This window comes from Convolutriloba macropyga, chromosome 1 (assembly GCF_964194025.1).
Source record: "Convolutriloba macropyga chromosome 1, txConMacr16.3, whole genome shotgun sequence".
Lineage (NCBI taxonomy): Eukaryota > Metazoa > Xenacoelomorpha > Acoela > Convolutidae > Convolutriloba > Convolutriloba macropyga.
In genome coordinates this window covers 45,564,947-45,589,820 of record NC_134468.1, presented here as the reverse complement: position 1 = coordinate 45,589,820, position 24,874 = coordinate 45,564,947, and the positions used below count along the sequence as shown (strand labels likewise).

The 24,874-nt window shown below is 37.2% G+C and overlaps 2 protein-coding genes across 3 annotated transcripts in view; both read right to left on the bottom strand.

Moving 5' to 3' along the window:
* The window catches only part of LOC142339618 (ADP-ribosylation factor-like protein 5B), a 463,878-nt gene that overhangs the window by 308,953 nt on the left and 130,051 nt on the right, over window positions 1-24,874 (bottom strand). The gene's annotated exons all lie outside the window — the stretch shown is intronic.
* LOC142339566 (uncharacterized) lies at window positions 2,706-6,447 on the bottom strand. The gene is made up of 2 exons (XM_075389708.1): window positions 5,990-6,447; window positions 2,706-3,091 (listed from the first exon to the last, which is right to left on the bottom strand). Exons 1-2 carry the CDS (start codon window positions 6,021-6,023, stop codon window positions 2,724-2,726), a joined length of 402 nt encoding a protein of 133 aa, XP_075245823.1. The 5' UTR covers window positions 6,024-6,447; the 3' UTR covers window positions 2,706-2,723.

The window sequence follows — 24,874 nt, the reverse complement described above, 5'->3', positions numbered from 1 at the left end:
CATCTGTTCTCGCATTATAATTGAAAGAATTTTCGAGAAAAAAATGAATAGTTTGAAAAGCTTGGTTGTCGATTCAACTTCAATGATTCATGTTTTTATGATTCAGTGTCAATTATTTTTATAGGGTTTGATTTTTAATAAGATAAATTTGATTTTCAAATGGCAGTCAACTGCTGAATGAGAGTATATCAAAAGCAATATTTCATTAAACATTGAATTTGATTGCTGGCGACAATAGTATCGGATGTGATAAACTGACTCATATTAAGACCCAAAGGTTGAAGTTTAACGGCATGTTTGGAACAGTAAACGCATTGGTCGCCAAGGTCTAGGTACAGCTTTATGAAAAGACAATGCTCGACCAAAATGTACTATGAAAAGACCACACTCGACTCATTTGAGCTATGAAAAGATTTTAGCTGGACTTTAAGACTTCCTGGAGTTTAGCTCGACTCACATTTTTCGCAGAAGACTTTAACTCGACCCAAAATATGGGCTGGACTTAAGCTCTACACAATCTTTTCAAACAAAGTAGAGTTAAAGTCTTTTCATGGGTCCATCATTGGTATTTCATAAGTCTGCTTTTTTGCCATTAACATTTTACGTGCAATATTGCATTTAACGTAGACAGCATGTATACTCCTTCACCTTTTACAATTCAGAAGAACCACAAATCCCTCAAAAACCTGATTTATTTTTTGAAAAACATAGCTCACAATTTCGGAAGGCAAAACAAACTGACTAACGCCGAAATTTTGTCATGGCTAATGGGACTAGGAGTAATACACTTAAGCTAGCTGGTTTCATTAAATCAAGTAATTTGGTAATATAATCAAGCTGCCATAACTCTTTATCTTAAGATTCAACAAAAATCTGAAGGCTTTTGGCAGCTTTCCAACTGATTCTTAAGTTGGACTGCTCTGGTGCAAAGCTTGTTAGTATTGCTCCAGCTCTGCTTCTTTATGTAGAAGCAGGAAAAAAATAAAAATTTTGAATTCTAAAAAGAACAGACGAAAAGACTAATGGTGGACCCATGAAAAGACCTTAAATCAACTTTGTTGTTTATGAAATGACTATTGGTGGACCCATGAATAGACATTAGCTGGACTTTCTTTGTTATGAAAAGACTTTAGCTCGACCCACGAAAAGATATTAGCTCGACTTTAACTAAGAAGCTCGACCGTGTATTTATAGTCAATATTGCCCCCCTACCAGACTTTTAATGTCTTCTCTTATAGTTTAAGCTCGACTCTTCATGAATAAACCTGATCTGACAGCACCTGTGATAATCGATATTTGATAGGAATGCAAGATTTGTCAAAGCAGAGAGCTTTAACAATGCTGAGACTCTCAAAAGTCTCAAAGTTTCACAAACACCCACCACCACCCTCCCCCTCTCAAACACACACACACACACACACACACACACACACACACACACACACTCACACACGCACGCCAACACAAAGCAGACATTTGAGCATTTTATCGTGTAAGATCTTAAAAATTTCTAACAAAAGTGTCTTATAAAGACTTATAAGATTATGCGTCGCCATAAAAAGTCGTACGCCGATTATGCGTCGCCGATTAAAGTATTACAGCATAAAAAAATTTATCAGCTCTTATATAAACTTACACAATAAAAATTCATTTTTGTCGGATCTAACAAGATAGAAACTCTGGCTTATAAAATATTACATGATAAAAATTCTGCCAGACAAAAATTGTTTATCGTGTAAGATCGTGTAAGAACTTTATAATATCTTTTAAGATAAACAAAACGAAGCTATGATTCATCTTTTTGATAAATTTTTTAACATATCTTTTACGATGAATGGAATGTTCTTAAGTGTCAGATCAACAAAGAGAACATTATCTTATATTGTCTTTTGAGACTTATAAGATATTGTGCAAAAGGTTATTTGAGTATCAGGGGCTTTTTCTGAAGCAATGATTATCAAACTAGACTGGAAAATTTTTCCGAAGACCAAATCTATCTTGGACTGCTAAGTTGCGCCTCGGTTAGACTGTTGGGACTCGGATTAACACTGCCGCCGTAATAGACTCGACGAACAGTTTCTTTGTTCATATTTGGTTAATTCACCGATTATTTTTATGTTTTTATAGGAACTTGACTACATTATATGGTTATATTGAAATCATTAAAACATGTCTTATCAGGTCTTACGCGATAAGAATTCTGCCCTACGTGAACTTTTATCGTTTAAGATCTGATAAGATGCTGATCAAAAATCTTGATCGTGGAAGATCTTATCTGGTCGTACACATTAAATTTTCTGCCCTACATAAACTTTAATCTTGTAAGATCGGATAAGATACTTATCAGATCATATAAGATAATAATTCAATTCTGCTGAAATGTTATTTTATAAGATCTGATAAGTATGTTATCAGATCTTACACGATGAAAATTCACGCAGGGCAGAACTTTTATCGTTTAAGACCAGATAATATCTTACACGATAAAGATTTTTGACCAGCATCTTATCAGATATTACACGATAAAAGTTCCAGAATCACTTGGGTACACACACACTTCGGAAACTGGATATCATATTTTCCAAACCTATCGTTTTTCCACGCCCATATTTCCAGATAATGTTCGCTATGACACCTCATATTTCAAATGGTAATCGAGTGTAAATGTTTTCTGCCCCCTAAGTTGCCGTCCAAAACTTTTCCAAACTGATTTCTGGACAACTCTACCTGAAATAATCCCCTTTCATTTTGTAGAAGAAAACTGCGCCCTCGATCTCTTCCGTAGATTTTCCCTCCATGTCCTCTTGAGCCGGCAGCATGTACTTCTCCAACAAATCAATTATCTCATTGCAAAGGTTAGTTAGTTCCTGCTCGATTTTCTTCCTCATTTCTTCGCAAATCGGTTGTTTCCAGTCATCCACCTTGGATTCGACACTGCTCGCGAGTCGCCAGGCTGACCTACGTTGTCCAACCACGTTCTTGTATGCAACAGAGAGCAAGTTTCGTTCCTCCTCTGTTAGGGCACAGTCTTTCGTCTTAACCAACTCTTGCATAATCTCTTTCATCTCATTGTACATCTCCAGCTGCTCCGCTTTAAATTACGCAACCCATTCTTATGTCATTTTTATCAACATTTCATACAATTTTAGATCGAAACTGCTTCCGTAAATTTTCCAGTACTCTTCCTATCAGCTTCATGTGTATCTCGAAAAAATTTCAGTGTCATTTTCTGCAAAACGTCCTTCAAAAGATGATTGGAAACGAAAAAATTATATTGCGAATCCTTGATCACGGGATCTGTGATTTTTCAAAATACAGAATACGAAATTCAGAGTGAAAATGGCATTTCCAATTGTATGTTGATTTTTCACGTTATCTAGAAAGTTTGTTCCGAATCAACTGAATTCCGATAAAGGGTCAGCACAATTTGGTTTTCAGTAAAGAAAACCGTTTCAAAACAACCCATTGAGATAGATTAGAATGTAGTTGAAAGAAAATAGATTTGTGCAACTGATGTCCCCTTTTTTCCTCCGCACACCACAGCTAGAGGCATGTGAAGTTATTTTTTTCTCAAAAGTTAGAGAAAAGAATTTTAAACGGGAAAAACATATTGTGAGAAGTGAAGGAAAAATTAGTTTTCCAGATTTTTTTCTCGATCGAAGAAGTTCTGACAGTGGAAGACTCAAACAACTCATTCAAGAAAAACTCAAATGTGCCAAAATTTATAATTCAGCTGAACAAAACTAATTTTACAGATGTTTTTGTACAGATGTAGTTCATAATTCAACGTTTAGTTACATTGTTGCTTTATTGTGCAAATGTGTGGGTTGCATTCGCCTACATCTTTTGGTAGTGCAGAAATGGTATCATCTAATTCTGTCCATTTGGGTAAACCTTCAACCGGAGGTGACACACGTTAATAAAACAGACGAAATATAATCAAAAATAAACTTTCAGAAAAAACGGCATAACTAATTTGTACAAGAAATTAGGTGAAATCACAATTTTCTTTTGATAATAGCATAACATGAAGTGAAGAGGCTTAGGTTTTTCGTGCTCAATTTAATTAAATATAATTTTCTTTATGATCTGGTACAACACCAACATCTAAGCCTTAAACTTTTTTATAGTAGTGTTATTGTAGTTGTCATCGCATAGCTGGCATAGGTTGAAGAGCAATTCAAAATATGGCAGATAAAAAATTGAGATAGGAAAAAATTTTTGTATCAGTTGCTCAATTTTGTACACGCCTTGTTTTCATGGCAACTGTTTAGTATTGGCTTCAGTTATTGTTACATTTACAGTTATTGTCGCGTGGTAAAGAGACAAAGGTGGGAAAAGACGGTAACGTAGCATAGACTCACTTACAGGAGCCGCAGAAAACGGCTTTCCTATAACTCAACGAAAATGTGCAATAATAAAGAGTCTTGAGTCAAAAAGGACGAGCAACTGCGTCTTGTACTGTAAACATTTTAAGCACTAAGTTGTTTTGAAATTTGTTAAGTTGTCTTGAAAATTGTTTTTGAGCAGTAATTTATTTGTTACTGTGACATATATCCACAAACTACTTAAGCTGCAATTCAAGTGCTACATCTCACAGCTTCTGGCGTTTCAACTCGTAAGTACCAAGAGCAAAACCCAAATTAAGTTTCAGCTGGAATTTTTTTGAATAAAACCGGCATATACCTTTGTCTTCAATTGTGTTTTCGGATTAAACTTGAATACATAAATAGAACCAGTTTCGTGTGATCTGTAGCAAGCCCAGTCCAATTTTGTGTTGAGAAAACTAAGATAAACAAATAATCAAAAACGGAAACTGTAATGCAACGGGAAGAACATACCGGATATGCCGTTACAAAAAAGCAAATGAACTCTAAATACAAAAATATCCGGACAGATTTAGAACCTGTGAAACCATCTGGGCGTTTTAAAGTTTTCCTCGTCACAACCGATTGGGAGTACAGCAGTTACACATGTAGGTTGAAAAACCGTTACACCAATGAGTATTAAACTCTCAGAATTGGGTTTCTTTTTTAAACCTTCGCCCGCCTAATTTATCAGAAGGACCATCACTGTAACAAAGTGCAGTTGCACCAAAAAACTAAGCTTTAAACTTTCAAAAACTCATCAAGTACAATTTACTTTTGATTTGACTTTTCAAAGATTTTGCTTGGACATGCAGGTCATAAATGCAACCCGATATGTTCTTTAATCGCATAACAATTACAAAGCCAAAGATTCTTTGAGAGTATAACCTTAACTTATAGTTTTAGTGTTCTGAATACACATTTTCCACAAAAAATAGTACAAAAGGCAAAGAGTTTGATCATAATAGCCCAAATGTAGATTTACTGAAGGTTGATAAAAAAAATGAAGTATATAACATGCATTCCAAGAAAAAGGACAAGCTCAAAGTTTTTGTGCTGCTATCATCAGCCACAGACTACAATTTAATTGATTTAGGAACCCCCAATCTTAGTAATAAAAGGAATCTATTTTTTTCTTAGTAATCAATTTTTTGCTTTGTTAGTATTGCGTTTAAGATCTAAATCAATTATTCTGCCACACTGAATAGAATAGTCTGCGGTACGTTTTGAGGGTGTCTGCTTCAATACAGTCGAAGACCGAAGACCAATAGTTACGAAAGGTTTTTTAACAAGGTCTTTTAATTTCTATCGGAAAACATCTACTCTTCGTCAAGGATGCTCAGTCATCGATACAAAATTTTAATGTAATCCTGTTGAGCAAGAATTCTCAAAAGTAAGGGGCAGAACAGAATTAAAAAACAGCAATGGTACCTTTTTCAAACTGGAGTTAATCTGGGCAACTTTTGCCCCCCTTTGACCTTATTTAAATGACTTAGTCGTATTTACTCAATCATAAATCCACGCCACATTTAGAAGGGGTGCTTTTGAGACTTATGCACGGCAGATCTCGATGAGTGGAAGCAGTTTCGAACAATTTAGCAAGTAGGTGAGGTGGAACTTACCCAATTTAGCTCGGTATACTTTGTTTTCGGTCATTTTGCACGGAATTTGTAGTTTTTGTCCGGTTCGGATCTTGGCTGGCTAATTGAGAGACGACAACAAACAATTGGAGCAAGAGATGGTCGTTTTTAAACTCTGATAAAGTCGGTTAAAAGTTGCTTTAGTTAGTAATAGCACGTAAGCTAAACAGTAACCAAGTAATAATATTAACTAACGTCTTTCTTAATATGAAGTAAAGTTTTGTGTGTCTTATTTATTACTAACTCGCTCATTCATAGTTTTCTTTCTCGTTTCAGCTGCGGCGTTTGCTTTATTCACACAAGGCGAAACGTACGTTTCAGCTCCTTTACAGTGCGTAAATAAGTTATTCAAGCGAAAATGTATTTACAAATCTTAGTTTGTCGTTTATAATGTATCTGCTTAGTTTATTTGTTAATTTAGATTAACCAGAAAGAGTCTTCACTGTACTGTGGTTAAAAGCCTTTGCTGCTTCTGTCTTTGGTACACACCACACGCGATCTCAAACCTTTCTAGTCGTTATATTGTTTTTGAATGCTGTACTTGGATTTTTTGGCAACTGTGTTCGTTTGTGGTGCTTAACCAAAGCTTTCGTTGATTAGTTATTCTTACCAGAGGCGAATAGTCATGAAAAAACATGTCCTGTTCTGAAAAATGCAGATTAAATCACAAAACCATGCATACATATATGCATGTATGCATGCAGTACCAATTTTTTATGCGCATATATGCATAATAACTTTATAAAGAGTCACGCAAGATTGGTCATGATTATTCACGTGTAAGCGTCAATGCATAAAACTTTTTTCATAAAAGTAGTTTGCGTGTAGAGTTCATATTATGGTTTTGCAGCTTAATTCGACAAAATGTGTGATTGTTTTGGTAAATTTGATGTCTTCTTAAAGCTGTAATGCATAATGAAAATAATTAGTCATTAAACTGGATTGCATGTGGTACATATTATAACTTTTTGGTGGCTGCAGAGACCAATATTGTTTGATAGGAGTGCACATGGCTTTAACAGTTAAAAAATAAATGTCTTCTTCGACCTTAAGGGAACTGTATTAAAAATTGACACACATAACAAAAACAGGGAAACACTAGTATCTGCCGTATAAGATCTGACAGCACTATATTGCTTTTATTTTTATTTTTTTAAAAAATCAGTTTTAGAAAGGAGAAGCTGTTTCCCTTGTTCCCATGTATTCATACCTTGCATCAGTTGCGCAAAAAATCAACACTAGCAGATATCGGAAACATGCAATAATTTTGATCTGTGTCAACAACGGAGGAACTTTCAACTGCGCTCTCGTAAAAGAAGAATAGCCACGTGGAACAAAACTGAAAATTTATTAAGTTAATGGATTACATATTTTTCAAAAAAGTTTACATTTAGCTATTCCTAACCACAATTTTTAAAATTATTTTCAAAACCAAAAGAGAAACTATCCCAGTAAGAGTGCAAATTAAGTGGTGTAAGTTGTTATTGGTGCAAGAAATTGAAGACTTAAATAGCTGAATTGAAAACTGGAAAAACCTATTCGATATCGGCAAAGGTCATTTACGGGCATTTACTATAGACGGTCAGTAAGTAAACAACAACATTAGGTGAATGGATTTTAGCAATAGAAATATCAAAGCAATAGAAATCATTACTATCGGTTAGATGAAACCACGGCTCATTCTCTTTTTCCGCTTTTCACTGTTGGTCCCAGTAAAATGTCTCCGGAACACTTCTTGCACTCAGATATTAGCACATTAGTAAATCATTCCAGACGTACACCAACAAGAGCTCTTAAAAAGTCAACCCCTGCGTGCAGGATTCAACTTGCTCGCTCCTTTTCAATCTTCTTAGTTCTTTTTGTCATCAAATTCTTTGATGTCATATTCGAAACGATATCATTTCCCATCATAATTTATAGCCGAAAAAAATAGTTTCAGCGTGTGCATCGGCTAACTTTTAATGACCGATTTTGAATTTTGACAAACCAATCACTTTGGTGAACGCTGTTCTCCTCTGCACGCCATTTTTTTTATCAGATGCAGTTTTTGGCGGTTTTTTTGGCAGTTTTTTTTTGCCTGGTTTAGGAACAGAAAATAATATCAGCGAGCCAGAAAACGGCTGGAAATAGAACTCAATTTATTCCAGAGGTGCTGATTTTTTGTTTTTGTTTTCTGAGTTAGTGCGAAGTCACTGAAGCTGACAGTATTTTTCACCGACAACCAACGTCGTCAAACAACTTGATTCTCAGCCCTTATTTTGTTGGCGCAGTCAATCTCAGTCACAACAAAGCCACAACAACAATAGTTGCTCAACACCTGAGAAAATTTTTTGATACACAGAATGGAGCGGACGTTTGCACTGACACAATTCGTTCATTTTGACTTTTTTTAGGATTTCACTCAATCAATTAATGACTAGAGAGAACAGTCATTTCGAACGGAAAATTAAAAAATTTTTATTTGCGAGTGCAAAACTGTGAAATGTTTTCTATTGGATGAATGTTTTTGCTGTAGAAGGTTTTGAGATGTTCACGAGAATTTTCATTACACCTTGATTTTAAAACGTGCAAAAATGTTTTCTACCAGGTTTCAATTGTATTTCTTAATGATTCGTATGGCTTTATATTCGTACTTTGCGATTTTGCAAAATAAATTTGTATGTGACAGTAAAGTAAACAACCCTGGTCGACATCAGATGGTTATCTTGCAAGATCTTGTAGGGTTCTCACAAAAATGGTTGCAAGATTCTCGCAAACACTGGCTATCTTGTAGGATCTTGTAAGAAGATGGTTATTTGGAATATCTTGCAAGACCTAGGCTATCTTGCAAGACAAACGTTTTCTTTGCGAGATTCTTGCGAATTCACTCCGTTTGAGTCTACTATCATGGGCTGTTCTCGTATCTGTATTTTTTCAAGTATAAATTAAGTTCAGTCAACTAAGATTTAATTTTGAGGTTTCTTTGAGCAATATACAGGCAAAAAGAATACTCCTCAAAATACTCAAACTGTTTTTTTACAATTGCACATTTCAATTATGTTTCTTTGAAAAGAAAACTAAAGCAGTTGGTGTCAATGTCAATTATTTACTTTTTTGCATCGACACTTCATATTTTGCAAAGCAAAAAATCTTCTTGAAAAATATTTCTGTCTGGGGAGAAAAAAAGTGTTAGGAAGTAACTAGTGTTGACCATTAAATGTCATACCGGAAAAAAACTTTGAAAACGCAAAAAAATGAAGTTGAGAACAACACAGATTATGTTTACTCACAACCGTCTCAAATACTGACAAATCATTTACGTAGGTTTGAGTTTGTTAACTAAGAGTAAAAATTAGATTAAAATTTAACGCACTTAGCGTTAAAATTTAACGCATGAGACGTATTAAGAAAAACTTTAGATTTGGAACAAGAATTTCTATTTTTATGAGCCGCATCAAGGTTTAAATATCTTTTATCTCACTAAAATGATTTGCAATGTTAAAATCGGTTGTTTTTGCCGTTGTGCAGGTTCAATTAGAAAATAGATAGATGTTTTTGAAACCCATTGAGAATTTTGGAAATTGCTTTTGCTCTGCCCAAAGAACATAATTTTCAGAATCATGGCTATTTCTTGAATAATTTCAACGTTGGTAGTTCGTAAGGTTTACGTGAAGTGTAACAACGATTAAGAGAAAGGAATCTGCGTAAATCTCAATTCACAAGAATTTTTTTCAAACAATGTTTCATGTGTTGTGCTCAGGTGTCATTTTTTTCTTTTTCAACCAAATTTTCAAACTAATTAATTTTACGAATGGACTGACATTTATATTTACATATGGATTGAAGGCAACTGAAAAGGTTCATTTTGTATCATTTTTGCGGCTACATTTTGGGTTGAAAAGTTTGATAATCCCGTGGAGTAAAAATTTCAAAGGAATTGGTCAAGTGTTTTGATAACAAAAGAGCAATTTCAAAAAATGTACAATATTAACTAAACTTTTGCAAAGAAAAAATTTCAGGCATCAAAAAACGTGTTATAAAATTTTGTTAAAAAAAGAGAAAAAATTCTCTTCAACGGAAACTCAAAATTAGCAAATAAAACCCACAAAAGAAAAATTATCTCGGGATATTTCTTCTTCCTTTGGAAACTCCTTCTCTTCTAATGCGCTGAACCAAAAGGCAGAGAACAAAAAAGAACTTGTAATTGAAAAATGAAAGATTATAGCAAATTTGTTTCAAGACAGGAGAAATAATTCACTAACAAAAAGTAACTGATCAATGCGAAAACCCCAATTCAAAGGAAATTCTGTAAATGACATTCCTGTATTGTGCCTGTCTTCAACGTGTTTTGCATAATGAGGTTCATTAGTTGTTAGGGAAGTTTGATTTTAACAGAGCAGTGATAAAGTTGAAAAAGTGCCATCATTAGGTTTTCGTTGTTTCGCAAGAAGGAACAATAACTTCTTGATACCTTATAAACACTTTTGTATTTAAAAGCAACATAAATTTAACCTTTTTTTGCAAACATTTTCAATTTCTGCTATTTACTGTCCTAAAGTTACAAATGCTACACTAAACTAAAAACAGTTGAATTTTACAACCAGCTGCATTGAAGCAATTGTTTTAACAACAAAAATTTGCTAATATATGCTGAGCATCAAAACCATTAATTTCATTCTGATTAAAAAAGTCACAACTTTTCGGGAAAAATTAAAAATTTGCGATATCCTGAATTTTTATATGCTGCTTTCAGTTGAGACCGAAGTGTAAATGCTAATATTAAAAATTGGCACATCGGCAATCTATTAAGACAATGATTTGTATCAATATCCAGAGTTTCTGTACGTTTACTTTGAGTTCATACTGTTGTCTTCACTTTTTCAAAAAAAATTTTTAAAAATGATTGAAACTAGCCTATTAGAAGTGAAAAAAATGGTTGATTTTCAATACCAAGCAGAGAAAATTATATTTTTCTCTTTTCAGTGGGAAGCCCAAAAGCTGTGTCATAAATTAATGGCTTCTTTTTCAACAGAAGAGTATAAAAATAATTTTTAAAAACAGCGCGTTGTAGAAGAAGGTCTCAAAAACCACCAAAATAGAGACGCGAGAAACATTCTGGTTAGAGAAAAAAAATTGAAAAATTTCCATTTCGTTTGTCCAAACAAATGACGACATATACAAACAAGTCCGGAAATTAGCGTTTGAAAACTTTGGACAAAATTGGGTTTAGAAGTTGTTTTGACAAGAGACTACAATAGTAGATGTGATAATGGTCTATTGAATTCAATATTGAAATAGAAAAATGATAACGATTATATATTTTAGTTGAAAAATGATAACTTTATATATTTTAGTTATTTAAACCTAACAGTTGGGCATGAAGAAATGCATATACAGAACCAGTCACAATTGCTTTAAACAGAGAATTTGGTTGAAATCATATAGAAATTTTTTGAAGCTATTGATCTGCAAAATTTTGTATAAAAACATCTTAAGATTTTCGGTTTGTAAAGTTTTAGTATTGTGCATATGGCGCGAGACTTTTGAACTTTTTAAAATTGCTGTGGCTTGGGACATCGAGTTTCGTTTCAGTCATACTTTACGGCATGAAACGGTTTAAGGGCTATCGATTTTTGTACTGCGTATATATTCTTAAGGGTACAAAAGCAATTTTGAAAATAAAGAGCAAATCTCATTAATTCCCTATTACATAGATATGGATCTCAGTGATATAAGTGGAGATAATCAGATCACAGAACTGGAATTTGGTAGTTTTCAAAATTTTCACAGTTCATTACACTACGCTGGTTTTTTTCTACGCATCGGTTAAAATTTTCAGTTTAAAAAACAATAAAAAAAATTCAAGAAATAGAGATAAAAGTAAATATTGTTATTTTCCCTTATTACTCATAATGATAAAGTGGTAGAGAGGCACTGTACTGTTAAGAGTATACTGTTATGCAAGTTTTGGGGGGATCAACAAAATTGTCAATTAATAAAACTTAACCTAAAATTTAAAAAAAATGAATCTTTTCAATGACATCTTGCGCATCAATTACTCTAAGGTACTTGAAAAACTCTTCACAAAAACGTTCTTACATTTTTGCTTCCGAGGAAGCTCTCGGTATTGTTTTAAATCTAATAAAAAGGGAGACTCTTATAGATTGGAATGGTTTGTGCAATAAAAGAATTAGCTAAAATTTCTTTTCCTTCTTATATCAAACGTAATTTTCTTTGAGCTGTCGTGTTCTTTTATTCTCATGGTAGAGACAGATTCATTCTTATATGCTGAAAGAGCGTTCCAGAGTAAGCCAACAAAATTGCTCAACGATATCTTAAGAGAAAAGGACCGGGTAAATTTTTGGTACCATCCTTGAAATCTGTGGACCGATTGTACTTTCTCCTAATAAAGAGGGTCTTAAAGGCCTAATTCAATTGTTTTTCCCAACATTTATTCCACAAGCCATTCAGTGAAGTATTTTTTTTCACTCCTCCGTCAAACTTTAGATTGCTAGCAATAACTACACCAAGATACTTCACACTAGTTGATTCAGCCATTTTTTCTTTGTCAATATTCAAAATCGTATTTAATAACCTTTTCTTGCTGCTGTCTTTTGTTTTTCCCCATTGATTTGGACTTTGTCAATCTACACAACTCAAAATTGAGTATTCTGAGAGTGGCTTTGCATTCAGCAATTGAGAGACTCTAATAAAATAATTTAACTTATTCAACTTTTCTTACAAAGAAATTATTAAGTACAAAAATTGTTGTAAATTATATTATTTCGTTCAAAAAATCGAGTAAGCAATTGCATTTTATTTAGGTTTTAGCGTTCTCTAATGGTATAATACCATTGCACGTTTTAAAATTACTAATTTCAATTTTAGAATTGATGAGATTATCTATTCGCCTCTCCACAGTTAAGAATATACCACTATGCAAAACTTCTCTGCAAAAATCCATGAAATTGTCAATTAAAGAACTTGACCTAAAATAAAATTGAATCCTTCTAATAAAATATTGCACACCAATTACTCTTGGGTACTCTTCACAAAAAAATTCTTACAATTATTTTTTCGAGAAAGCTCTCGATGTTGTTTTTAATCTAATATTAGTAGGCAGACTCTTATTGATTGGAATTGCTTGTGCAACAAAAAAATCGGTTAAATATTCCTTTTTCTTCTTATATCAAACGTAAATTTCTTTGAACTGTCATGTTGTTTTATTCTCATGGTAGAAGCAGGTTTATTCTTATAAGCTAAAAGTTTGTTCCTGAGAAAGAGAAAAAATAGTTGCTCAACGATATCTTAAGAGAAAAGAAATGGGTAAATTTTTGGTACGATGTTTAAAATCTGTGGACCGATTGTACTTTCTTCTAATAAAACAGGTCTTAATGGCCCGATTCAATTTATTTTTCAAAGTTGTGATAAATATTGTTAACAATTCCCCGCCAAAAATCAAAACTAAATAATCTACGTGACTCTTTGCAATTGCGTTGAGTAAAGTATTTTTTGTTTTCTCCGGCAAGGTGCTACGCAAGTGCAGCTACTGTGGTTAAAAGTGAGCACTACCTTGATCAAACCAGCGACTTTCAGAATGTTAAGTATCTCATAGTTTGCGTGAAATGTGGATCTTCTGATTCTAAGCTTTCCAGCTTGCTTTTTATGTTCACCCCAAGAGTATTTATTGTCTTGGGTGGGTCCCAGGCGTTAAGAGCAACGTCAGGGCCAAAAATTTTTGCCGACACTCTTTTTATCTGGAAAAAAAATAATCTACCTTTCTCTAAACTTTTGCTAAACATTCAAAATACCTCCAATATCTCATCGGATAACATTTAAGCTAACACAGCCAGTCTAAATAAAGTTAAACTGCTGACAAAAATTCAATGTTACGCATAGAGCAGCAAAATTAGTCAAATCTTATTGTAATTGTGTAATCAGTTTTTCAATGCAGTTTTGCAAACTAAGATTGTGTGCAGACCGTTGAATTAAGATTGTCTTATATAGGACACTTTCGTACACTTATGCACTAATTCGGATATACCTTGCCGGGAAATCATCATGTAAAATCCTATAAAAATAATCAGAAAAATAATCAGATGAAATATTTCATCTGATTAATTTTCTGATTATTTTTATAGGATTTTACATGATAATTTCCCGGCAAGGTATGTCTGAACTAGTGCAAAAGTGTACGAAAAGTGTGCTATTCAGGACACAACAATGTGTTCTTACTAATTAAGTGGCAACAAAATACAGAATTTAGTATAATTTTGATGGAGATATCTCCATCAAAATTACACAAAATTCTGTATTTTGTTGCCATTTAATTAGTAAGAACACATTGTCGGTAAATTGGAAAAAAGAATCTCCTTCAACGAATCAAGACAGCTTTCAGTAGGGCATGCATCCTAGAAATAAAGTTTTTGTGGATTTATTAAACAAAACCGAACTGTTGAACAGAATTTTGATTTTATTTGCTGCTGGCTGCATTATACTGATATAAATGTATTACCCGGGCCGTGGAATTCGGCCAAAACTAGCGTTGACAAGTCGGAAAATTCACCGCAATTTTCTTACATAATATTGCGTTGAATGCGTTGAATTCGAAGAGAAAATTCAACGCATTCAACGCAAAATTATGTAAGAAAGATGCGGTGAATTTTCCGACTAGTTGCCGCTGATCTTACAAATTTAGCGTTGAACTTAGCGTAGATCTTACATATTTAGCGTTTAATTTAGCGTAGATCTTACATAATTAGCGTTGAACTTAGCGTAGATCTTACAAATTTTTGCGTTGAATTTAGCGTTGATCTTACAAAAAATCAAATCGTTCACTTGAACTATTAACCTCCAGTTGCATATGGGACTCAAACTGCTGACCTCCTGTTTGCTTGTCGCCTCTTCTACCATTGTGCCACAGTACCTTAGTTTTCTTAAGAGCCGCAACTCTTATAAAGCGTAGATCTTACATATTTTGCGTTGAATTTAGCGTAGATCTTACATATTTTGCGTTGATTTAGCGTAGTATCTAACTTAGCATGTTCGACGCATTTACCATTTGAGGCGTACTGGGAAAATTTTAAATTTTTTAAAAAGTTTTGAAAAAAAAATGGAATTCCTAAAATGGTCTGAAATGGTTTTTACCGTAAGAGAGCACTCAAAGGTTATTTTTTGCTGACTTCACTCTTCTCACCTCTGCAGTATAGGGGGTCGAAACAGTAAAAAAATATAGTTATACTTTGAAAAAACTTGAAAAATTTGAAATCGCAAAATGGTCTGAATTGGATTTTGCACTATAAAAGAGCACTAAAAATGATTATTTTCTGACCTCATGTTTCCCTTTTTTGCAATATAGGTTTCAAAACAGTGAAAAAAATTGATTTTAAGAAAAAAAAAATTAAAAACTTTTGAAATCGTAAAGTGGTCTGAAATGGAATGGAAAAATAAGCGTTGAATGCGTCGAAATTATGTAAGATCAACGCTAAATCCAACGCTAAATATGTAAGATCTACGCCAAAATTCAACGCAAAATTATGTAGGATTAGCATTAGTTGCGTTGAATTTATTTAAGATCAACGCTAAAACTCAACGCTATATATGTAAGATCTACGCCAAAATTCATCGCAAAATTATGTAAGATTAGCGTTCAGTGCGTTGAATTTATGTAAGATCAATGCTAAAATTCAACGCTAAGTATGTAAGATCTACGCCAAAATTCATCACAAAATTATGTAAGATTAGCGTTCAGTGCGTTGAATTTATGTAAGATCAATGCTAAAATTCAACGCTAAGTATGTAAGATTTACGCCAAAATTCATCGCAAAATTATGTAAGATTAGCGTTGAATGCGTTGAATTTATGTAAGATCAACGCTAAAATTCAACGCTATATATGTAAGATCTACGCCAAAATTCAACGCAAAAATATGTAAGATTAGCGTTGAATGCATTGAATTTATGTAAGATAAACCATAAATTCAACGCTAAATTTGTAAGATCTACGCTAAAATTCAACGCTAAATATGTAAGATCTACCCCAAAATTCATCGCAAAATTATGTAGGATTAGCGTTGAATGCGTTGAATTTATGTAAGATCAAAGCTAAAATTCAACGCTAAATATGTAAGATCTACGCCAAAATTCAGTGCAAAATAATGTAAGATTAGCGTTGAATATGTTGATTTTATGTAAGATCAATGCTAAAATTCAACGCAAAATTATGTAAGATTAGCGTTGAATGCATTGAATTTATGTAAGATCAAAGCTAAATATGTAAGATCTACGCCAAAATTCAACGCATAATTATGTAAGATTAGCGTTGAATGCGTTGATTTTATGTAAGATCTACGCTCAGGCGTAGATCTTACATAAATGCAGCGCAATCAACGCCAATCTTACAAAATTTTGCGTTTTTTAGCGTTGACACCTCGGCCCGGGTATGGTTGATAAGGGAAATTTGATAATAGCTATGAAATTACTATAGTGATTGCTATAAAAAATACTATCAATATTCTTTTTGAAAACGAAAAATACACTTAAGACTATCTTAACAATTTAATGTCTGATTCTTGTATATTTATCAGGAAAGCATTTATGATTTTGCATGACATCCGAGAAACTAAATCTCAAATATGACTTTGTATAATGTTAGAATATCGATCAAACTATAGTCTTAAACTTAGTGAGAACTTGAAAGAAAGTATAACTTACCAGATTAGAAAGACAAAAGCGAATTGATTTTAATCAGAGAATTTATATAAATGAATCGTCAGGAAATGGTGCTTAGAATCAATATTCGGTTCAAATTGTTGAATCTAGATAACTATTATTAGAGTGAAACTACTCGATATAAAATCTTCCCAGCATGTATTGAATGATTATGCTACCACTGGAAATCTGAACGAATACTTATGAAAGTGTAAATGCATAACATCTATGGTATCCCATGCGACTGATTTCTGGGAAATTTGCAGAAGCAAGCCCTATTGGGTAACCCTTGCGACCCCCAATGTAAATCTTGGTGCTAAGGTTAGTTTTGTATCTTGACTTTCTCGCACTGATAATGGGTATATATACAGCTGATTTTTTAGCCTTTTTTCATCCCCAAAATCAAATTACAATCTTGATCTAATAATCAGATCTCCTTTATAAATCTCTAAACTCTACTGTAAAATATCAATCTTTTTTTTCTCTTATTTTGAGAAATTAATTTTTCTACTTAGTTAAAAACGCTTTTATTCCGCTTGCAAAAACCCATAACCCAGCAGGTTATGGGCCCAGCAATTTTCTAAGTCATAGATCTAATTTTTAAAACTAAACTAATTTGTTGTTGTGAGTCATAATCCTTTGATGCTTAGTACCTTTTCTTTCCTTAACTGCTTTGCCTGCTGAAACTACGATGGACCAACAGACAGTGAAGCTGCTGACCTACACAGGAAAGGCACAGGACTTTCCAATCTGGAGGACAAGATTTGTGGCAATGATGTAGACGAAGGGACTCTACATAACACTACTTGGGACTGAGGAGCAACCCAATGAGCCAGAACCACTAGCCAATGGGGCGAGCAATGATGAAAAGGAGAACCACAAGGTGGTGAAGGATGCATATGAGACAACAAGGAGAAACGCAACAATGTGTGGTGCCATCTGGCACTGACTCTAGATGCAACAACCCTCATGCTGATTAAACATGACTGTGTGGGAGATGACGGAATCGGAGATGGAGCAAAGGCTTTGAAGCTTTTGCAAGAGAGATTTCAGAGTGTGGAGACACCGACAGTGGTGACTTTGGTGGCACAGCTTGCTCGACTAAAGCTCGTGGATGCTGAGGTTTTGGAAAGCTTCTTCATCAGAGGACAGGAATTGCTCACAAGGCTACAAGAAGCAGGGGAAGCAGTCTCAGAGACCTTCTTCAACGCCTTGGTCCTCAATGGTCTGCCAATGAGGTATGGAAGTTTGGTTATACAGGAAAAACTTAACCCGGCAACGAACTTCACAGAGTTGAGGAAAAGGCTGCAGAACTTCCATGAGAGCACAGCACAGAGGCACAAAGGACAAACGGTTCAGTGGCACTGGCAGTGAAGCGTGACTTCAAGAAGGAACCCAGGAAAGGAAGGTGCTTTGTGTGTGGGATCCCCGGACACTTTGCCAAGGACTGCAGGACGAAGGAGACAGCACAATGCAGCAAATGTGGTGAGAAAGGTCACATAGACAGGGCATGCAAGGGACAAAGAGATGGAGGCAAACATGAGTCAGTGGCAATGGTTCCAACAATGGCTTCACCAGACGAGGAATACTGGACAGCTCTTACCCAGTGGAAGACAGCAACATTCTGGTGGACAGTGGTTGTACAGATCACATAGTGACGAACATCGATGCGTTCGTGGACTTTTTGCCCATTCAATCAGTTGTCAGAAGTCCCGACGGAGATACTTCCAGATTGGTGGGCAGAGGCTGTGTGAGGATCAGCATACCCTAAAATAAAGGGGAATTCCAATGCGAATTCAAAAATATTTTGTGTGTGCCGGACTATTCTTCAAACCTCTTATCAGACTCAAGATGCAGGGAGCGGGGACATAGCTTCACATTCGAGAAAGGAAATAGCTGCATGACACTCCAAAAGGGAACTCGGGTAAAACTTACACAAGAAAATAATTTGTTTTAATTACCCTGCAGCGTTCTAGAGTTCAAGATGAGTCCCAACAGCGTGAAACTTGACAGTGCAAGGAAGTGGCACAGACAATTGGGTCGTTTGAATCGACCTGATGTGGTCAGGAATGCACCAGAGACAGTGGGGGAACTCGATGATGTATGCATTGTATGCGAATTGGCCAAGGCCACAAAACTCCAGTACCAAGAGTGGCAGAGACCCAAGCAGAAGAGAAGCTGGAGATGGTGTTCACAGACGTCATGGGACCTTTCAGAGTAGAGTCACTGTCATCAGGGTTCTGAGTCTGCATTGTGTTTGCAGACCAGTACACGAAGCTTGTGTTTGTGGACTCGCTTATGGCAAAAAGTGAAGCACTGGCCAGCCTGAAGAAGTTTTTTTTCAGTGTGGGGACGCCCAAGAAGCTGAGGTAAGACAATGCGAAGGAATTTCTCTCAGAACAGTTTAAGATGTACTGTTTGCATTCTACAGGAGAAGACCATACCAGAGACGCCGCAACCGAATGGGTTAGCTGAGAGGTGCAACAGGACACTGCTGGAGATGGTAGCCGCAATCTGCTTGCTCATTGACGCGGGTCTTCCCAGGATGATGAGGGGAGCAGCAATTCTCCACGCAACAAGGATCAGGAACTTGGTTGTGAGACGAGGAGAACAAAATTGCCCAGCAAAGCCGAAGTGAGGTATAAAACCTAAGCTTTCAATTAGTAAACTATCTATTTTTGGTTGCACAGACTTCACGAGGAAGCGGGACAGAGATGCCAGCATACTTGAATCCAAGGCACTGGAAGGAAAGTTTGTGGGATACAACCGAAACCTGGTGTACGTACCCAACAAACGCAAGGTTATGGCAGTTCGAGATGTGATCATCAAGGAGTCCGAAGTGGGCTCAATCCCTGACAACACAGAGACGCCCGACCTACTAGATGAAGGGTCACAGCAACTGGGGATCTGGCACCCATATGATGGTCATCAAGACGATGGTAACAAATATAGCAGGGCACATCTATTGCAAAAAAGGATGAGTGGCATTACGCAGAGAGCGTGAACACCCAAGAAACGACACTGAGACGGGATGCCTCAGATGTTAAGGAAGCAGCACTGGATGAAGAATCTACTGCAACAAGAGGGAGTCTCGGAGACTCGGAGTCACTGGAAGACAGTGAAACGGAGGACTTCTCACAGACAGTTGGCTTTGTTGAGGAGGCACTGGAGCAAGCGGACAGGGCAGAGTCCACACGAGGGACACAAGCAATGAATGTTCCGCAATTTTTTGGAGAAGTTAGGACCCATCTTGCTGTGATTGAGGGTGACTATGTGGAACCCAAAACAGTCTACGAAGCTAAGCAAGTTGACGATTGGGACCAGTGGCACCGGGCAATGAAGGACGAGGTCAAGGCACTCCAAGACAACGAGACTTGGAACCTTGTGAGACCACCCACAAGGTGGTGAAGGATGCATATGAGACAACAAGGAGAAACGCAACAATGTGTGGTGCCATCTGGCACTGACTCTAGATGCAACAACCCTCATGCTGATTAAACATGACTGTGTGGGATATGACGGAATCGGAGATGGAGCAAAGGCTTTGAAGCTTTTGCAAGAGAGATTTCAGAGTGTGGAGACACCGACAGTGGTGACTTTGGTGGCACAGCTTGCTCGACTAAAACTCGTGGATGCTGAGGTTTTAGAAAGCTTCTTCGTCAGAGGACAGGAATTGCTCACAAGGCTACAAGAAGCAGGGGAAGCAGTCTCAGAGACCTTCTTCAACGCCTTGGTCCTCAATGGTCTGCCAATGAGGTATGGAAGTTTGGTTATACAGGAAAAACTTAAACCGGCAACGAACTTCACAGAGTTGAGGAAAAGGCTGCAGAACTTCCATGAGAGCACAGCACAGAGGCACAAAGGACAAAGCGGTTCAGTGGCACTGGCAGTGAAGCGTGACTTCAAGAAGGAACCCAGGAAAGGAAGGTGCTTTGTGTGTGGGATCCCCGGACACTTTGCCAAGGACTGCAGGACGAAGGAGACAGCACAATGCAGCAAATGTGTTGAGAAAGGTCACATAGACAGGGCATGCAAGGGACAAAGAGATGGAGGCAAACATGAGTCAGTGGCAATGGTTCCAACAATGGCTTCACCAGACGAGGAATACTGGACAGCTCTTACCCAGTGGAAGACAGCAACATTCTGGTGGACAGTGATTGTACAGATCACATAGTGACGAACATCGATGCGTTCGTGGACTTTTTGCCCATTCAATCAGTTGTCAGAAGTCCCGACGGAGATGCTTCCAGATTGGTGGGCAGAGGCTGTGTGAGGATCAGCATACCCTAAAATAACGGGGAATTCCAATGCGAATTCAAAAATATTTTGTGTGTGCCGGACTATTCTTCAAACCTCTTATCAGTCTCAAGATGCAGGGAGCGGGGACATAGCTTCACATTCGAGAAAGGAAATAGCTGCATGACACTCCAGAAGGGAACTCGGGTAAAACTTACACAAGAAAATAATTTGTTTTAATTACCCTGCAGCGTTCTAGAATTCAAGATGAGTCCCAAAAGCGTGAAACTTGACAGTGCAAGGTAGTGGCACAGACAATTGGGTCGTTTGAATCGACCTGATGTGGTCAGGAATGCACCAGAGACAGTGGGGGAACTCGATGATGTATGCATTGTATGCGAATTGGCCAAGGCCACAAAACTCCAGTATCAAGAGTGGCAGAGACCCAAGCAGAAGAGAAGCTGGAGATGGTGTTCACAGACGTCATGGGACCTTTCAGAGTAGAGTCACTGTCATCAGGGTTCTGAGTCTGCATTGTGTTTGCAGACCAGTACACGAAGCTTGTGTTTGTGGACTCGCTTATGGCAAAAAGTGAAGCACTGGCCAGCCTGAAGAAGTTTTTTTTTTCAGTGTGGGGACGCCCAAGAAGCTGAGGTAAGACAATGCGAAGGAATTTCTCTCAGAACAGTTTAAGATGTACTGTTTGCATTCTACAGGAGAAGACCATACCAGAGACGCCGCAACCGAATGGGTTAGCTGAGAGGTGCAACAAGACACTGCTGGAGATGGTAGCCGCAATCTGCTTGCTCATTGACGCGGGTCTTCCCAGGATGATGAGGGGAGCAGCAATTCTCCACGCAACAAGGATCAGGAACTTGGTTGTGAGACGAGGAGAACAAAATTGCCCAGCAAAGCCGAAGTGAGGTATAAAACCTAAGCTTTCAATTAGTAAACTATCTATTTTTGGTTGCACAGACTTCACGAGGAAGCGGGACAGAGATGCCAGCATACTTGAATCCAAGGCACTGGAAGGAAAGTTTGTGGGATATACTGATGGATACAACGGAAACCTGGTGTACGTACCCAACAAACGCAAGGTTATGGCAGTTCGAGATGTGATCATCAAGGAGTCCGAAGTGGGCTCAATCCCTGACAACACAGAGACGCCCGACCTACTAGATGAAGGGTCACAGCAACTGGGGATCTGGCACCCATATGATGGTCATCAAGACGATGGTAACAAATATAGCAGGGCACATCTATTGCAAAAAAGGATGAGTGGCATTACGCAGAGAGCGTGAACACCCAAGAAACGACACTGAGACGGGATGCCTCAGATGTTAAGGAAGCAGCACTGGATGAAGAATCTACTGCAACAAGAGGGAGTCTCGGAGACTCGGAGTCACTGGAAGACAGTGAAACGGAGGACTTCTCACAGACAGTTGGCTTTGTTGAGGAGGCACTGGAGCAAGCGGACAGGGCAGAGTCCACACGAGGGACACAAGCAATGAATGTTCCGCAATTTTTTGGAGAAGTTAGGACCCATCTTGCTGTGATTGAGGGTGACTATGTGGAACCCAAAACAGTCTACGAAGCTAAGCAAGTTGACGATTGGGACCAGTGGCACCGGGCAATGAAGGACGAGGTCAAGGCACTCCAAGACAACGAGACTTGGAACCTTGTGAGACCACCTACAGACAAGGACGTCATACCGGGCAAATGGGTCTACAAAGTGAAATTGGGACCCAGTGGTCAAGTGGAAATTACAAAGCACGCTATGCGGCGAAAGGACTCAAACAGGTGGAAGGACTGGACTACTTTGAGAATTTTGCGCCTACCTGTAAGCCAGAGATATTCAGGATTCTACTTCAACTATCAGCGAAGCAGGGCCATGTGATGCACCAGTTTGATGTCAAGACGGCTTTCCTGCACTCACCAATAGAGGAAGAAGTGTATCTGGAACAGCCATAGGAGTTTGTAAAACAAGGATCAGATGGGGAGAAGTTAGTGTGCCGAATGAATAAATCAATTTATGATTTGAAACAGGCAGCTAACAACTGGTATAAGAAACTGGAAAACTTCCTACTGAGACAGTGGTTCACCAGAAGCAGAAATGACCATTGCTTGTTCACAAGAACAGAGACAGAGGGTCACACTTTAATCTTGGTCTGGGTTGACGATATCATAGTGGCATCAAGAAGCATGACAGTGATCTCCGAAGTCAAAAAGGCACTCGAAGCAACATTTCACATGGAAAATAGAGGGAGATTACACTGGTTTCTGGGTCTAAGAATCAGACAAGAAGAGGGCAAAGTCACAGTCTACCAAGAACGCTACATAGAAACAATGCTTGAGCGGTTTCAAATGGATCAATGCAAACCCTCAAGAACTCCAGCTGATTTGAATTTGAAACTTCAGACAGCACAGAACGGAGACGAAGAAGTGGACCAGAGGATCTACAGAAGCTTGGTTGGATCACTTCTGTATCTGGCCAAACAGACGAGGCCAGATATCATGTTCACAGTCAACATTCTGTCCAGACACATGAATGCACCTACCAATAAACACTGGATGTGCGGAAAACGACTTCTGCTATATCTTCAAGGTTCAAAAGGTTTAAAACTTACTTACACAAAAGAAGCTAGTTATAATTTAGTGGGGGAAAGTGATGCAGACTGGTCTGGTGATGTGAACGACAGAAAATTAACGACGAGATACTACTTCAAGCTCAACGGACGTGGCGCAGCACTAAGCTGGTGTGTCAAGAAACAGGCCACAATTGCTCTTTCTTCATCAGAAGCAGAATATCAGGGCATGGCAGCAGCAGTTGAAGAAGCATTGTATCTGAAACAACTTCTGGAGAATTTCGGCATCCAACAGAAACATCCAATAGCAATTGGAGAGGACAACCAGAGTTGTAATAAACTGTGCCAAAACCCAGTCATGCACAAAAGGAGCAAAGACATTGAGACAAAATTTCACTTCATTCGGTACAAGACGGAAGATCGGACGGATACTGACAAAATGGCAGCCGACATCTTCACGAAATCCTTACCCGTATCGAAGGTGGAAACATTTAGAACTGTTTTGATGGGAACAGACTCTACGCAATCAGCTCAAGTCTGAGTGGTGGGGTTAGAATATCGATCAAACTATAGTCTTAAACTTAGTGAGAATTAGAAAGAAAGAAAGACAAGAGCAACTTACCAGATTAGAAAGACAAAAGCAAATTGATTTTAATCAGAGAATTTATATAAATGAATCGACGAGAAATGGTGCTTAGAATCAATATTCGGTTCAAATTGGTGAATCTAGATAACTAATATTAGAGTGAGATTATTCGATGTAAAATCTTCCCAGCATGTATTGAATGATTATGATACCACCAGAAATGTGAGCGATTTCTTAGAATAGTGTACATACCATCTATGGTATCCCATGCGACTGATTTCTGGGAAATTTGCAGAAGCAAAACAATATTGGGTAAGCCTTGCGACCACCATTTTAAATCATGGTGCTAAGATTAGTTTTGTATCTTGACTTTCTCCGACTTATAATGGGTATATGTACCGCTGATTTTTTAGCATTTTCATCCCCAAAATGAAATCATCATCTTGATCTAATAATCAGATCTTTCCTGTAAATCTCTAAATTCTACTGTAAAATATCATTCTTGTTATTCTCTCATTTTGGGGAATTAATTGCTCTACTTAGTTAAAAACGCTTTTATTCCGCTTGCGAAAACCCATAACCCAACATATAATTATTGGATTCATATATGTCCTTGTAAGACTACAAGGATTTTGTAAGACCGTTAAACAGGGATTGTGTAGTCCTGGCCAAATGTTGTCTGGACCACATGGTCCATATATCTGTCACCTGAACCGGGCTTCCCCTCATGGATTCTTGCCGCTTTCTTTGAGTTTATGATGGACAAGTGATC